The sequence below is a fragment of the Nicotiana attenuata genome, chromosome 6, assembly GCF_001879085.1.
Source record: "Nicotiana attenuata strain UT chromosome 6, NIATTr2, whole genome shotgun sequence".
NCBI classification, from domain to species: Eukaryota; Viridiplantae; Streptophyta; class Magnoliopsida; order Solanales; family Solanaceae; genus Nicotiana; species Nicotiana attenuata.
In genome coordinates, this window is record NC_031994.1 from 4,338,476 (window position 1) to 4,356,436 (window position 17,961).

A 17,961-nucleotide genomic window follows, 5' to 3' on the forward strand; every position below is an offset into this window, starting at 1 on the left:
TTATCAGACAACTTCCTTGACGCATCATGCCAAGAATATTTAAAGCAGACTAAGCACACTATCATAACATCCTAGCATCAAGACTTGACTCAAAAGCACCACGTATTTTTCAAAAACCCACTTACTTACTCTAACACGGGGGCCAAATATATTACCATTCCTTCGCAATTCATGTGCCCTCACACCAAAGATAGAGAGTAGTTCCACTCACAATAAAATTCAAGAACAAATAGGAACTCAAGATAGAAAGAATTAACTCACTTTCAGAAATAAAATTCATGCGCCACAGAAAACGTACCATAGGCTTTCCCGTAGTGTAGTACTCTATTAATTTTAGCTAATTCAGTCAAAGATCAAGTAGCACTTTATTTTGGTTGTAATGTAGGCTGCAGGATGGGTATGATACATTTGGATATAGTGACTACACCTCCCTAAGCACTTTAAAACATATAATTTTAGAATTTAAACCCCACACTTGTGTTGAACCAAACCTCAACCTTCATACATAATAGCATCAAGCACCCACTATCTTTAAACACAAAAAGGATGAGAACTACAACTAAGTTCTGATTTTTCTTTTCTAAGTTCTGATTTTTTTCTTTTCAAGCACACTCACTCCTTTTTCCTTAAAATTCCCTACAAGTGAGCCTCACAACTTTTTCAAATAATTCACCTTTCTTTTTTCTCAATATTTCCACTCAAAAACCCGATCATACCTCAACTTTAGCTTTCACAGGCTCATAACAATTTTAAGTGCTCAAGAGAGGTAAAAGGTTAAAACAGATAGTCAATTCAAATAAAATGGATCAGGCTTGCACTGTGATTACCAAAGAAGTAGGATTACAGGCTCAAAGGGGCTAACTAGGATACACAAAACAATTAGGCGGGTCACAGACATTTAATTGACTCAACAAAGAAATTCCAATATCACTTCCTAGATTGAACAAGACTGTTATTTCGCTTTGCAAACAGACGGGGCAAGTTCTTAGACATCAATTCACATGCACATAATATCACAACAATCTCACACACACATTGGCACATAACTCACCCAGGATCGGATCTATCCCGACTCTCTAGTCAAAGCAGTTAGGCAAAGTCAAAATCAAATAATTTAAGGCACTTATCTATGAGTCAAGAATTGAGCCTAGGCATCACAACTAAGGCACTCACTACTCTCACGGCACAACAACGTCAAGAAAAGTCATCTCCATGTAATACATAGCACAAGACTTCACCATTCCAAATAAAAGAAAAACTAACTACAACCGGTTCAAACAAAATCCTTGGAAAAGAACCGCGGCACAAAGAAAAATCAAGGGAGAATTGTTACACTACCTAAGAAAAATAAAATATTTTTTTTCTTCGACTTTGATCCCTCAAGAAGACAGTTGAGGAAATCCATCGTCGGGAAAAGTCAAATTTTTTATTTTTTATTAATACAAAACAAAGAAAGCAAACACACATGCACCTATTTAAAATCCCCCACCCCACACTTTAAATTATGGCATGTCCCCATGTGACACAAATAAAAAGCAAGAGGTAAAGAAAACTCCCCGCGTCCATTGTTTTTAAAAATTGCTACGGGGATTGCTGCTCTTTGATTATTACTATTTGATACTACTTTTTCTCCCCTTTTATTGGATATTGTTGCTCTCTGATGGTTACTATTTGATGCTACTTTTTCTCCTCCTTACTTATCGTCCTTTGCGTCCCTCTTCCTTCTTTCTCCCCCCTATTTCCTCTTCTTCTTCTCCCCTATTCTTCCTTTCCACCTTTTTTTGAGCCAAGGGTCTATCAGAAATAGCTTCTCTACTACTCCAGGTAGGGGTAAGGTCTGCGTACACACTACCCTCCCCATACCCCACCCGTGGGATTATATTGGGTATGTTGTTGTTGTTGTTATTGTTATAAAGAAAACTCCCCTGAATTTTTTTTTGTTTCCGAGAACTTATGAAATCCACCCCTAATTCTGAACTCATTCCTCGTTTTTGCTCCTTGGGATTATTTATGGCATCAGGCCAAAGTCCTCTAAGGATATCTGCAAGCCCCGCTCTTTTCTTTCTTTCTTGGCCTCATTTGGAGCGGTGGATTGTTCTTGTACGATCATCCTTAACTTGTTTTTGCATTCTTTCACAGGATCAATCCATGCATATCCTGTAAACCCCCAAAAATAAAATTCACATGATCAAGGATAGAATAAGAAAACAAAGAAGAAAGGTCATGTGAATATTCCTGTGGTATGTCCAAGACCATTTGTTCCTCATTCCCTCCTACCAAAGATTGTAAATGTGAGAAGGTGGATGGGGGTTTGAACTCTTCTTTTATTGCTTCATAGTCAACCAAAGCCTCATTTTCAATCATCTTGTGTAACGACCTGACCGATCGTTTTGAGCTCTAGCGCGTCGTTCGGCAGTTTGAGGCCATGAGTAGCTTCACTTCAGGCATTATGACTTGCACGCATGGTTGGAACTGAATTTCGGGAAGTTCGGAGTTGATTTGGAAAGAAAATTCTCATTTCGGAAGCTTTAAGTTGAAAGAATTGACTAAGGTTTTATTTATGAGTAAACGACCTCGGAATCGGGATTTTAAGGTTCCAATAGGTTTGTTTGATGATTTTGGACTTGGGCGTATGTCCGAATCGGGTTTTGGATGACTCGTAAGTGTTTCGGCGCCTATTGTGGAAGTTGGCATTTTGGAAGAATTTCATAAATTTGGGTTGCAGTACATTTCAATGTTATAGATGTCCATTTAGGATTTTGAGTCTGGGAATAGCTCCGTATGGTGCTTCTGGTATTGGAGCGTATCCGAAAGTGGATTCAGAGGTCTGTAGGTCATTTTGGGGTCATTTGGCGAAAGTTAGAAAGTTAAAGGTTTTTGAGAAGTTTGACCGGAAGTGGACTTTCTGATATTGGGGTCGGATTTCGATTCTGAAAGTTGGAGTAGGTCCGTAATATCGAATGTGACTTCTCTGCAAAATTTTAGGTCAATCGGGCGTGATTTGATAGGTTTCGACATCGAATGTAGAAGTTTGAAGTTCTAAAGTTCATTAAGCTTGAATTGGGGTGGATTCATGATTTTGATGTTTTTTGATGTGATTTGAGGCCTCGAGCAGGTCCGTTTTATTTTATGGGACTGGTTTATGTGATTGGACGGGGCCCCTCGGGCTATTTTGCAATAGCTGATGTTAGTGTCTAGTGTTGTTCTTCGCGTTCGCGAGTATCCTCTCGCGTTCGCGAAGAAGGATTTGGCTTCAGGGACTTTGTTCTTCGCGTTCGCGAAGAAGGAAATCTCTGTTGCACAGGTCTGATTTCGGAGGCTCATATCTCGCAATCTATAAGGAATTTGGAGATGACCACCAATGAAAGTTGTAGTACTTTGTGTCTAGTTTTTAGAAAAGTAAACCATTTAGCATTTGTATTTGTGTACAAAAAGTTATGGCTGGTACACTATAGGCTATCCGGGAAGATGAAGAAGAAATTTGTCTTGCACAAGGCTGACTTTAGAGGCTTATATCTCGAAACTTTAAGGAATTTGAAGATGACCAGAACATGAAAGTTGTAGATCTTCGTGTCTAGTTTTCAAAACGTTAAACCATTTGTCATTTGGAGTTTTGTACAAAAAAGTTATAACCATTATACTAGAGGCTATCTGAGAAGAGTTTGGGAATGACTTTCGAGAATTTTGTTAATCGCGAACGCGATGGGAGGTCCGCGAACGCGAAGAAGGGTTGCCTGGCAATGTATAAGTTTGCAAAAATTGGTTTGGCTCATTTCATCTCATTTCCTCCATGGGAGACGACCTAGGAGCGATTTTGGAGCTCCATCTTCATCATCTATGTCAAGGTAAGTGATTCCCACCTATTGCAAGTTAATTACTTAGATTATATCTAGATTTTAACATGGAAAATTAGTGGAAATTTGGGATTTTGAAGAAAAAACTAGAAATTTATATTTTTGGATTTTGACCATGAAATTGGACAAGTAACTTGGAACAAATTATATATTTGAGTTCGTGGTGTTATGGGTAAAATTTATCTTCGAAAATTTTCGGAATTCGGGCATGTGGGCCCATGGATGATTTTATCGACTTTTCAAGCAGAGTTGGAAATTGTTGTAAATAGGATTATAATGGGTATTTGAGTATATATTAATGGGTTTGCATAATTATTGACTAATTTTGGAGCGTTGGGCATCGGTTTGAGTCGTCGGAAGGGCTTGGGAGCCGGTTATGGAACTTCGGAGCGAGGTAAGTCTCCTTTCTAACCTTGTAAGAGGGAATTATCCCCGAAATAATTAAATATGTGCTTCTATTTTTGGGGGCTATGTACGCACGAGGTGACGAGGGTCCATGCGTAGCTACTATTATGCTTCAGTCCGGGTAGTCTAGGACCCGAAAGCATGCTATACTTGAGATATTTGTAACCTTATTAACAATTTAAATTTCTTAAATCATATCGAATTGGTAAATAAATTTCTAAAGAAATTAAAAATCATTTTCTTGACCGTTAAAGAGAAGTTGCCATTTCTTTGGGTAATTGTTTCCCCGATGAATTCTTGATTGATTGTTTGATGTGTTTATTTATATTTGACCGCGTCGCATGTATGAATTCGCGAGCGGGGTAATAGATGCATCTATGGTTCGTGCCATTCGACCCTCTGGCAGTCCACAGTTTAAATATTATGTTGGATCGGGCCGTACGACCTCGGCATAATTTGCGCATGCTTGTATTGCTTGCCTTGAAATTATAAATAATGATATTGCCTCCCTGGCCTGAGATAAATTGATAATTGAGGAAATATGAACTAGGAAATCTCTTATTATCAAAAGGATTGTTTACTTGATACATGATTCCCTTGAGTTTACTACTTTTTTTTAATAAATCCACGACTGATTATATTATTGGACCACTAGTAAGTGTCGAAGTCGACCTCTCGTTACTACTTCCCGAGGTTAGACTTGATACTTACTGGGTACGTATTTTTTCGTACACATACTACGCTTGTTGTGCATTTTTGTTGCACATGCACATGTATGTCTAGTGGCCTAGTTGGGCGCAGCGGCATGGTTGATACAGAGACTTAGGTGAGCTGCATCTCTCGAGACGACCCGCATCCAGCAGAGTCTCCTTCAGAGTATTGTACTTTCTTTTCTGTCCAATTTGTATTCCGGACAGTTATTGTATTATATTTTATTTCCTACTAATTGCTCATGCACTTGTGACACCGAGTTCTAGGATGACTACAGGATTATTCAATATTTAAATTTGTTAAAGACACCATTATTTTCTCGGTTAAGTTCATTATTTATTGTTTAATGTAAGGAAAAGAAATAATTTCAAAAATACTAAAATGAGGAATTTATTTAACTTCTTGGTGTTGGCTTGCCTGACAAGTGGTATCCGGCGCCATCACGACCCTTAATTGATTTTGGGTCGTGACATCTTGGTTGAATCAGAGTCCTCTTGTAGAGTGGAAAACTCTCTCTGTAGATGTTCATCCTCTCTAGTAGGCTCATTCTCACAGGGTATCTCCTTCATATATTCATCATTACAATGCAATGAGCTTTCTGAAAGTATACTTACTAATTAACTCACTTGTGTTGTTAGGTTCTTAATGGCTTCATCATTTTGTGTAAATCTTTCTTCAACACTATTCATGAACTTATACATAAGCTCTTCAAAACTACCATTCGCCTCTTGAGGTGGTTGTCTCACTTTGCTTTCATTCCAGTTATAATAAGGATATTCATCCCACCTAGAGTTAAGATTATGCCCACACGATATCTCATACCTGTACCGGCTAGAGATAGAGTGAGACTGTTCAAAAGACGAGCCAAATGAAGAATACTTACCTGCTTGACAATCAATCCATAGATGATTTCCACTACATTTAAAACAAATAGCAGACTTGTGATAATGTTCAGCTGCTAACTCTTCAACTGTTAGGCTGGTTGTACTCCATCTTCACATCATTAGAGTTCAACATTAGGAATATTTTCTTCAAGCTTTATCCCTAGCACTTGTCAGGTACTACAAAAGAAATCTTGAAGACAAGTTAACTAAAAAAAATAAAATAAGAAAATAAAATTAAGTCCCAAATTAGCACCAAAAATTATTTTGAGCACTATTGATTGCCAAACCCCGGCAACGGCGCCAAAATTTGATGAGCGCAAAACACAACACGAAAATGATGCTCACTAGCCAAAGATAGTACATTTTAATTATCGTCTCCACATGGATTGAATTTAAACAATATTCAAGTAATTTCTAATTTAACTGATATTCAGGATGATCAAAACTTGATTTGGATTAATTACGAACTACGATTAACTACTGAAGTAAAGCAATTGACAATTGATTGCAAGGAACTAAAGATTGACAGAGTTGGTTTCTTATCAATGTGAGGAATAAGGGTTTGACATGATAGGCGCAAGATAGTTGTTTGAGATTTAACCCTAGTTTAGTTCATTCTAATGATTCTCACGAATTCACTCGATGATTAGTTCAACCGTGTAGTCAAGACTCCTCTCTTGATTAAATCTTAACTCTACGAGGTGAACTAATATAAGCACAGTGAAATTATGCAAGCATGCATTAATGGACTAGTCTTAAGGAAAACGTCTCTCGAATATTCCCCTAACTTGATTTAATCAACAATTCAACAAGCTCTTTCGATTACTGAAGAGAACCGCTGAATTAAATCAAACAAAATAATGCAAACATAATCACAAAAATATTCCTCTTTCAATTATATAAACCAGTGAATAAAGTTGCAACAATTCAAAACTCCACAAACAAATTCAAGCAACAACTAGAATTAAAATGCACAAATATTTATCAAAACGCCATATCCATCAAACCCTAAGGGAAACTACTAAATAATCATGGAGCAAGTCATCACAAATATAATTAAAGAATAAAAAGCATCAGTCTAACGTTACAATCCAAACTCCCGTATTGAATTGATGGAAAGATGATAAAATTCTATGTCTTGTAGCCTTCATTGCTCTCCCAAAACTTCCAAGGTCAAAAGTCCTATAAAATTTGTGTTTTGATGCATTTATACCATGTAGGAACGAGCTCGGACGAAACTATCCTTTCCAAGCCGAAGTGGGAAAAGGTGCGCGAAAAAATAAACTACCGCGGCGCACCGGGTGGCGCGCTAAGCGCTGCATTAGTGGAAAAGTTCAGAGGTCTATTTTTTTCACTATGCAGGAATTTGCACTAGCGCCGCGCTACGCATGGCGCGGCGCGGTAGTGCAGCTTTCTCAGAGTAATTTTTTTCTAACTTTTTGACATCTAGACTTGGTTCCCAACCCCCCAAACGTGATCCCAACTTAATTTCTTGGGCTTTTACTCAGACTTCAAAGCTCCAACTTGTTCAAATTAGCTCCAAATTATCTTAATAGCTCGAAATCATTTCTTGCAGGGCATAGAACACGTAATAAGCGCAAATCACCATTATTTAAGCTCAACTACAAGTAAAATGCAGTGATTAAAGTACAAACTATGACTAAAATACGAGTTTCTAGCCTACAATTAGTCGTCACAAAAAAATCATATTTCTTGTAGTGGCGTTATTAAGAAGATGAGGGATTGAATTATTTAGCTAAACTATTCTGCTGCTAATAAGTGACAAACATGAATACACATGATCAGCTACTAGGAAAGATTAAGACACAACACACAAACATAATCTTGACACTACTAGAAATTCGGTAATTAGCGACCAAAAAAACCGATCAACTTTGGTCGGTTATGGCCAATTACCGACCAAAATGCGACCAAATACGGTTGGACAGTATTTTGGTGGTCGCTTTAGTATACCGACCAAAGTTGGTCGGAAATTACCGACCAACGTTGGTCGGTAAATTAAATTCAAAAAAAAAAAACATTGCAAAAAAAACTGACCAAAGTTGGTCGGTTTTTTCCGACCAAAGTTGGTCGGTATTTTAATTATGTAATCAAAAGATTCACCGTCTGGGAATCGAACCAGGGTGTGTACTGTGGCAGGATACTCTTCTACCACTAGACCATTGGTGCATTTTGTTTTAAGATTGTCTTTTTTTTTATTTATACTCTTTAGTTGTATTTTCGCACGAAAATAACCGACCAAAGTTGGTCGGTTTTATTAAAAAATAAAATTACCGACCAAAGTTTGTCGATTTTTTAAAATGACTGGTCGAATTCACCGACCAAAGTAGGTCGGTTATTTTAATATTAATTTTTATTTATTTAATTGCAAAAACCGACCAAAGTTGGTCGGTTTCTTGAAAAATAAATTTTGCGGGATTCAAAAATAGTTTCCCGCATTATTGCGCCAAAGAAAACCGACCAAAGTTGGTCGGTTTCATAAAAAAAAATTAAAAATTAAAATATTTTGAAAAACCAACCAACTTTGGTCGGTTTTTGGCTAGTTTTTTTTTCCCGATAAACTAACATTTTCATATATAAAAAATTGTTCTGTACATAGTAGGACCTGCTGACCAGTTCCTTATCTCTTTTTAGACTACACTTGACTCCAACATTTCATAGATGTCTCCCTATATGACTATATTCAGCCTATACATGTAATCTTCTATCATGAAAACTGAAAAACATGAATACAGGATTAGAGTAATAGCCTATCTATGGATATCTGTTCAAAGCTTCCATGTGTTCCTGCCAATTGCTGTGTGTATGACTTTTGATATTAATATATGAAGTGATCTCTTGGCATATCTGCTCTGCTGAAGTACTTCCATCTTGAAATCTGAGCAGATTCCTGTCCCTCCATAAACTGTATATCAGCATGCCAAACACTGCTACAATAATATTTCCAATCCCTTTCTTCTTCCTATCATGATAAGCCACCCAATGCAGCTCCTCCTCCCAAGCTTGAATCTGTCTTTGAGTTCCCATCCAGTTTAGTAATCTCTTCCAGATAGTTCTTATGTATGAACACTCAAAGAATAAATATTCAAATAGCTCATCTTTCTGACCACAGAATACACATATTTGAGCTACTTGAATACCAATTTTCTGCAGTCGATCAACTGTTGGTAATCTCCTTTGAATGGCCAGCCGCAGATTGAATTTGTGTCTAGGATGTATATGAGGATGTAAGATCAGACTTTTCTAGTATACCTTCTGACCCTGAGGAGTTTGCAAGTTATATAGCTTCTTGATACTGAACTTACCATTTGTGCTCTGTAAGGACTCCAGTCTTTCTTGCACATTGCCTTGTAAACTTGGTAAATTCAATATAAACTTCCTTTGTTCAATAATCTTCCTTACTACCCAAGCTGCACTCTTAGGTATAGGCATGGTGTCAATGCTCCTGTTCTTATGTAATAAGAATGTATCCATCGAATCCATAAGCAATCTTTCTTCTTTGTGATTGCCCACAGATGCTTCACTATTGCAGCTTTGTTCCAGTTACAAAGATTTATCACATTCAAACCTCCCATTGTTTGTGGTAAACAAACTCTGTCCCATGCTACCAAAGCTCTTCTAGATATATCAGCCTGCCCTGTCCACGGGAAAGTTCTACATATTGTATCTATCATCTTGCTAATCTTCTTTGGTAGTAAACATACATGAGCCCAATAAGACTGCATCCCAAAAATTACTGATTTAATGAGCTGCAATCTTCCAGAATATGACAATAATTTTGAGGTCCAGCAACTGATCCTTGCAGTGATCTTTTAAACCAATGGCCAACACTGTTGGTTGGATAGCTTTTTAGGAGCTAATGGCACTCCTAAGTATTTAAATGGTAAGCTTCCTTCATTATATCCCAACTCCTGCAAGATAATTTCTTTCATCCTCTCATTTGTACCTGCAATGTAAATTGAGCTTTTATCTTGATTTGCCTGAAAGCCTGAAGCTCTTGAAAATTTCAGAAATGCATCCTGCAGTAACTTAATTGACTTCAAATCAGCTCTGCAGAACATCAATAAATCATCAGCAAAACACAAATGCATCACTCCTAGTCTTTTACAACTTGGATGAAAGTGGAAATCCTTATTTAAAGCCAGTTGACTAAATTCCTTTTGCAAGTACTCCATAGCTATCACAAATAAGTAGGGCGACGTAGGGTCTCCCTGTCTTATACCCCTTTTACCTTTAAATGGCTTTGTGAGTCCTCCATTTAAGGTCAAAGAGTAGGATACAGTTATTAGGCATTCCATTATCCAGCAAACAAATTGTGTGGAAACCCCAACCCTATCAGTATCCTCTTCAAGTAGAACCAATCCAATGTATCATAGGTTTTCCTAAGATCAACCTTGAGAATACATCTTGCAGATATTTCTTTCCTAGTATAGCCTTTGAACAGTTCATGGGTGAGTAGGATGTTATCAGTTATATCCATGCCTTCAATGAAAGCTGATTGAGAGTCCCCCACCAGATAGTTCATTACTGCTTTTAATATCCCAGTGATGATCTTTATGATAATCTTGTAGATAGTTGTGCAACATGATATTGGCCTAAAGTCCTTAACCTGTGTAGGGCTAGGAACTTTAGGAATTAAAGTAATAGCAGTGCTATTGATGGCCTTTGGTAGCTTTCCTGTATTAAAGAAATCCAAGACATCAGCAATCACATCTGCTCTGATCACCTCCCATTGTTGTGTGTAGAATTCTACTGGAAAACCATCTACCCCAGGAGCCTTGTCAGTTGGCATGCTTTTAATAGCTCATATAATCTCCTCCTCTGTGACTGCCTTGATCAGCTCCAGTTGTTGTTGCCTTGTTAGACAAGGTCCCTTTTTAATCACCTCAGCATCTGGACAAGGGTGCAATGGTGATGACTCACCCATCAATTTCTTAAAGAAGTCCAGAAATTTCTCCTCCATCTGCTTAGGATCTGTTAATTTAATACCTGCATCATTTTGAATAAAAACAATTGCATTTGTATTAGTACGCATCTTCCATTGAGCATGGAAGTACTTTGTATTTCCATCTCCATGTTGAATCCAAGTAGCTCTAGACTTCTGCCTCAACACCTGCTCCTCAATGTCAATCCATTTCTCCACTTCTAACAAAGCTTCCTTTTCTTGTTCTATGCATTCTTGCCTTAAAGGCTGCAGAAACAGTTGATGCTGAACCAGTTCTAACTTCTGCTTTGCTTGATTCGGTTTTCTCTGATAAGATTCCATATAGTTGTTCAGGCTTCTCAATGACTCCTTTAGTCTTTTGAGCTTATACCATGTCCTTGCCTTCCCAATATCTCTATCATTCTGCATCCATACTTCTTTCACTATCCTTGTAAATTCAGGATGGCGAAGGACAATATGGTACAGTCTAAATGGTCTAGGATACAAGTGTTGTTGAATTATACCAGTCTGGCAATTCATTAGTATAGGAGAATGATCAGATACACCAGGGTTCAAATTTTCTGCTTCAATGTGCCCATTGTTCATCATCCAACTGAAATTCCCAAAAGCCCAATCTATCTTGCTATATACCCTTACATTTCATCCCTTTTATTGCACCACGTATAATACCATCCTGTGCTTTTCAAGGGAGTGAGCTGCATTTTATCCAAGAACTCCTTAAATTCTTGTACCTCTGCCAGTGTTATGGGAGCACCAATTCTATCATCTGTTAGTAATACATTGTTAAAATAACCACTAATTAGCCAGTCACTTATGATATTAGAACCTATACCAATAAGCTTCTTCCATAACTGCCACCTTGTGTTCAATTCATTATAAGCATATACAACAGTGAAAAGCCATTTCTTCTGACTAATTTGTTCTTCCACTTCACAATGAACAAACTGTGCATCTACCATAAGAATCTGAATGTGGATATGAGGCTTCCACAATAACCAAATTCTCCCATTATATGCACAGTTATAGTTATACTGTACCTTCCAGTCCTTAGCTATCTTCTGGGCTATTCTTTTTGCCTTATTCTCTTTCACCCTTGTCTCAACTAGTCCCATTACCTCTACCTTGTACTTCTTCAGAAAGAGCACCAACTCCTTCTGTTTAAAGGGCTTATTCAGCCCTCTAATATTCCAAGTACTGACTATCATGGAATTGTAGGATAGATCTGTCCACCCTGCCCAATATCAGTTGAGATACCACCCTGATTCAGAATCTCAAATCTGTTTATGGTATCTACTTGACTAGTAGAACAACTTTGTTCCTCCACAGTAGACACAACCACTCTCTTCTCATATCTTCTCTTATTCCTCATTACTTCTGAGAGTGCTGGGAATTCATTCCTATCAAGCTGCCTACTTTCCATTTGTGAGCGAACTGCATTTTCCTTTATTATAGCCTCCTTTGTAGCATCAACTATTTGTTCTTCAACTGTTGGAGCATTCATCTCTTTCGCTACCCATTTAGTTTCCGTCTTTCTCCTTCTTTTTCCCCTTCTCTTCCTTCTGTTCTGTTCTACAAATGCTCCATTTGTTTCTTTTTCCTTGCTCTGTCTGCATTCCTCAGTGGTATGCCCAACTTTTGCACAATCCATACAAAATTTAGGCTTCCAGTCATACTCTATGCTCTGATGAATAACTCCTACTGGAGTATGAATTAAAATATCACTTGGCAGAGGGTGAGAAATGTTTGTTTTTACAAGGACTCTAGCAAATGAAATAATATCCATCTCAGCAGTGTATAAATCTGTATACGTTGGCCTTCCTATTCCACTTGCCAATTTGCTTAGAGCCTCAGCTGACCAAAATCCCACTGGTAAATTTGGGAATCTTACCCACAATGGAATCACATTCAAACATTCCGGATCAAAGACAAAATCAAGTGACCAATTCTTCAAAATTAATGGTTTATTATGAAAAGTGCAAGGCCCTAATTGCATGACTTTATCCCTATCTTCAAGTGAATCAAATCTAAATATGTAATAGCCATCGTCATGGTATAAGATCTTTGGAGTATTAACAAAATCCCACACATTTTCAACATAGTTCTCCATAGATTTGAAATATGGATTTTCACCTAATACGTACCCAATGAGTGAGTTATTCCAATAATTCTGATGTTCCTTTATGTCTTCCTCTACAATTGTTACTACATTTGTATCTCCCTACAGATCTGGTGGGATATATGTGAAAGCTTTCCCCATTTGAGATCTACGATTCCTCTTATAAGGCTTCTCCTCACCTATTCTGTTACCCTGTTCCATTGGTTCCTGTTCCATTGGTACAGGTTCCTGAGTCATAGATGAAGCATGTACCGTAGATTTTGTTAGGTCAGAAAATTGGAGCCGGCGTGGAATCTCTTCTCCTGTTCTTCGCGCAGCTCGTTTCACAGCTAGGTTCTGTTGGACACTAGCTACATCTTCATCTGGGTCTTCTCTTATCGTTTGAAACTGAATTGGAAGAAAGCTTCCAAACGTTAGTGGCTTTGCATGCACTGGTACAATTATGACTGGCATGACTGAGCTCACCGATGGCGTTATAGCGGTGGTGGCCGGAGTTGTCATGCTGCCCGTGCACGTTAGTAACTCTGCTTAACATGCGCTGAGAGAGAACATTCCCCCGAAATTCCAGTTCTTACTAATTGCTTCTTGTTTAGGATTGATTACGCACGAGTAGGCCGGTTTTTTTACCGACCACAGTTGGTCGGTTTTTCTTGGTCGATTTTTGCTGAATTTCTAGTATTGTGAATTATGGTGAAACAAAGTCACCATTGAACTATAATTCGACAGCCAACTCTATATATAGAAAATGGAAAATGGCCAAATATACCCATATACTATGAAAAAATATTTAAATATACCCTTTGTTATACTTTGGGTTCAAATATAACCCTGCCGTAATATTATTGGTTCAAATATACCCCTCTTCTGTTAAGTTTGTCCAAGGTGAACATCCAATCATACATGGCACTGATATTTGACGAGGTGGACACCAGATGGCATGCCACCTCGGCGCCCCTAACCCATATATAAAAGACTAAAATTTGAAATATAATATTTTTCATGGTAGCGCTAATGGTGGCAATCGTGGTGGAGGGGAGAAAATTTTAGTGGTGGAAAAAAATAGAAGGGAGGGGTAAAATGGGTTAGGGACGCTGAGATGGCAAGCCATGTGGCATCTACCTCATCAAATTTCAATGCCATGTAGGATTGGATGTCCACTTTGGACAAACATAACGGAAAAGGGATATATTTGAACCAATAGTATAACGACAGGGGTATATGTAGACTCAAAGTATAACGAGGACTACATTTAAACCTTTTTTGATAGTATAGGAGTATATTTGGCCCTTTTCCGTAAAAAAAATCTGCGCGTCACAAGGCAACAGTTAATTATATTTCATGACTTATGAATACACATAATTAAAATAATAACTAAGTATTCTTTTCCCGCTTACAGTCAATAATCCAAATTTATATTTTAAAAAAGAAACATCTAATAAGCTAGTGATCTCAGAGTAGTGCATGCCTCAGTCGCTAAAAGTTTCAACTAGTATATAAACCTACATATTTCTAAGAAAAAGATTAGGATTAACTAAAACTGTCACGACCCAACCCCGGTCGTGATGGCGCCCAACATACTGCTAGGCAAGCCCGACCATTTACACAACCTTAACCGATTAATCACAGTGAATAAGTAAATTTTTACAACTAAAATACCAAGTTAAATGTGAAATCCTGAATTAGATGCTAACATTCGAAAACCCAAAATATAAAATACTAACCAGCCCACAGAATCTGGTGTCACAAGTCTGAGCCTCTAATGCATGAGTATTAATCTACTACATAATATTTTTCTAGAAATGTGGAAAAACAAATAAATAAAATAGAAGGAAGATCAGGACTGCGAACGCCAATTTGCAGCTACCTTAAATAACCCGAATGTGATGCTAGGCGGAGAAGAACTCACTCAGCCTCAGTGGTTGCACCGGAATCTGCACACAAGGTGCAGGGAGTATTGTGAGTACTTCCAACTCAGAAAGTAATAAATATAAATAAAGTCTGAGGATAAGAAATCCTAAATAAACACAAAGCAAAGCTATAAATACAACAACGTGAACCAATAGCATAATACAGTAAACATTAAAAACAATTATAATAAAATCACATCAGATTAAGAATAAATGACAATTAAATATGCAATGCAACACATAAACCGGTACTCTCCAGTACCCCGCTGCGACGTGCAGCCCGCTCTATTTATTTAACGTCGACGGCGCTTAGTGGGGGTGTGCAGACTCCGGGAGGGGCCCCTTACGGCCCAAGCGCAATAAGAAGCCATCTCGTGGCATCAATCAGGCCCTTGGCCTCATATAAATATCATTATCATACCACTGCGGCATGCAGTCCGATCCCATACTCAGTCCAAAATCACATAAGCCTTTCGGCACAATAATATAAAAATATTCAGCCCGAACTTTATTTAAAAATATTACTTTAGTTTCTAATTTTAGAAAAAAAATGGCTGAGTTTACAAAAAAATGTTAAATACCAGGACTGAGTTCAATATCTAGAAATATGGTAAGAAAGCAGTAAAAATAATCCCTGAAGGATTGAAGTAGTTGGCACGAAGCCCAATTATGATAATTAATCCATTTTTATAAGGATATCACAAAACTACAATCAATTAGGTAGTAATTTTATTAAGCGGGACGGACCAAGTCACAATCCCCGACGGTGCTCTACCCCACGCCCGTTATCCGGCGTGCAAGTCACCTCACATAGCACTACGTTGTGCAAATTCGGGGTTTCAAACCCTCAACACAACATTTACATTTATTACTAACCTCAAGCTCGCCAAAGTCCTAGCTTGCTATGCCCTTGCCTTTCGAATTAACCTCCTCGTGCGTCGAATCTGACCAAAACCGCAACGAATACGTCACAATATCCTAATGGTACAATACCCAATCGAAAACAATCGAAAAATAGTTAAATTCCCGAAATTAGCAAAATTCGAGCCCCGGGCCCACTTCACGAAAATCAGAAAATTTACCATCAACGGATTCCTTATTTCGCCACGAGTCTATACATATAAAGAACACCAAAATCGGAGTCAAAATGACCCCTCAAATTCCCATTTTTTGTTCTCTTAGGTTTCAAGCCCCAACCTCCATTTTTGAGCTTTAATTCCTTGATTTTTCAGTCTAATTTCATGTATTTGTACCATAAAATCGTGTTTTAGACTCAGAAATTCTTACCTCAATGAAGTCCCTTGATTTCTCTCTTCCAACTCGCCCCAATTCTCCAAGTCCGAAGTGAAACTTGTGAACCTTTATGAAATTTCGCGAAGATGAAATTTAATAACACTGCTCAGACATTTTCGCATATGCGGCTCCATGGCCGCATCTGCGCCTCCCGCTTTTGAGGTTAATGCACCGCTTCTGGGGAAATATCCGCTTCTGCGGTTGAATATGCGCTCCTGCGACTTCCGCTTCTGCGGACAAAATCTCGCATCTGCGAATCCCCCTTAACTGCTCAACTTCCGCATCTGCGGTCCTCCTATCGCATCTGCGACTATGCAGATGCGGTAACTAACCCGCACCTGCGGTCCTTGCCGCTTCTGTGGTTCTCCTCTCGCTTCTGCGGCACCGCTTCTGCGGTCCCAATTCCGCAGAAGCGAAAATACCAGAAGCAGCTGCAATTTTCTTAAGTTCTCAAACCAAAACTTCCTGATAACCATCCGAAATCACCCCGAGGCCCCCGGGACCTCAACCAAAAGTACAAACATGATCCAACACCTTATTCAAACTTGCTCGAATCATCAAAACACCACAAATAACACCTAAACCATCAAATTACATCAAATTCAAGCCTAAGTTCATCCAAATCTTCCGAAACTTGCATTCGATCAAAAACCCGACCAAAACACCTCTGAATCAACTGAAATTTTGCACACACATCCCAAATCACCTAACGAAGCTACTGCAACTCTCGGAATTCCATTCCGACCCTCGGATCAAATTCTCACCTATCAACCGGAATTCGCCACAATACTAACTTCGCCAATTCAAGCCTAATTCTACACCGGACCTCCAAAATCAATTCCGATCACACTCCTAAGTCAAAAATCATCCCCCAAAGCTTACCGAATCATCGGAATTCATATCCGAACCCTCTAACACCTAAGTCAACGTCCGGTTGACTTTTCCAAAACAAACCTTCCTTAAAGAGACTAAGTCTCTCATTTCCTTCTAGAACCAATCCAAATCAATTCATTCACACCAAACACTGATAATGNCTAGGGTTTCGCTAATTTGAAGCGTTTGGGTGGGGATTTGAGAGGGGATGTTTACAGATCTATGGTGAGGAGGAGGAGATGATACTGTGGTGTGAATTTGGGGACCGTTGGAGATTCGCCGCCGGCGGAGGCGATTTTCCGGCCGGCGGCGACGGTGGAGGGGCGGTGGAGTAATGAGTACAAGGAAGAGGGACATGTTTTTAGGGTTTCTAGGTTTTTTCAGACATTTTTATGTAAAATCAAGATCCATCAGGGGCCGTTGGATTGAAGACGATAGACGGCTTGGATTGAAGTAAACCAAACGGCGTCGTTTTGATTTTTTAAAATTGCTGGACCAGATCAGGGGTTATTGGGCTGGGTAAATGAGATGGGTTTGGGGTTTTGGACCATTTTAAGCGGATTTGGGCATGGGCTGGCCCAAAATTGGGTATTTATTAGTACTAGGCTTTTTCCTTTAATTCTTTATTTGTTTTCTTTCCTTTTACCTTTTTTTTTATTATTTTCTGACTTTATTAATTGTAAAAGTAAAAATAAAAGACCCAAATGGACTCTAAAATTATACAAATTAAAATTCCAAAATTAACTAATTTCTAATTTAAAGGAAAACTTAAGGCAAATTCTAAAATTGAAAGTGAAAATGCAAAGAACCATTTTTTGTTGTTTTCCTTATTTTTGTAATATTAGAATGCATACTATTTTGTATTTTTGGAATTATATCAAGTAAAATGCACACGAAAATGTAAACAAGACACAGAATCATGCAATTTAATTCCTAAAAATTCAAATAATAA

General features: G+C 38.2%; 2 protein-coding genes across 2 annotated transcripts; both read right to left on the bottom strand.

The window, feature by feature from the left end:
* Nucleotides 10,680–12,025, bottom strand: LOC109227587. The gene is made up of 2 exons (XM_019392787.1): nt 11,490–12,025; nt 10,680–11,412 (listed from the first exon to the last, which is right to left on the bottom strand). Exons 1-2 carry the CDS (start codon nt 12,023–12,025, stop codon nt 10,680–10,682), a joined length of 1,269 nt encoding a protein of 422 aa, XP_019248332.1.
* Nucleotides 12,022–12,927, bottom strand: LOC109227588. The gene has a single exon (XM_019392788.1). It carries the CDS (start codon nt 12,925–12,927, stop codon nt 12,022–12,024), a length of 906 nt encoding a protein of 301 aa, XP_019248333.1.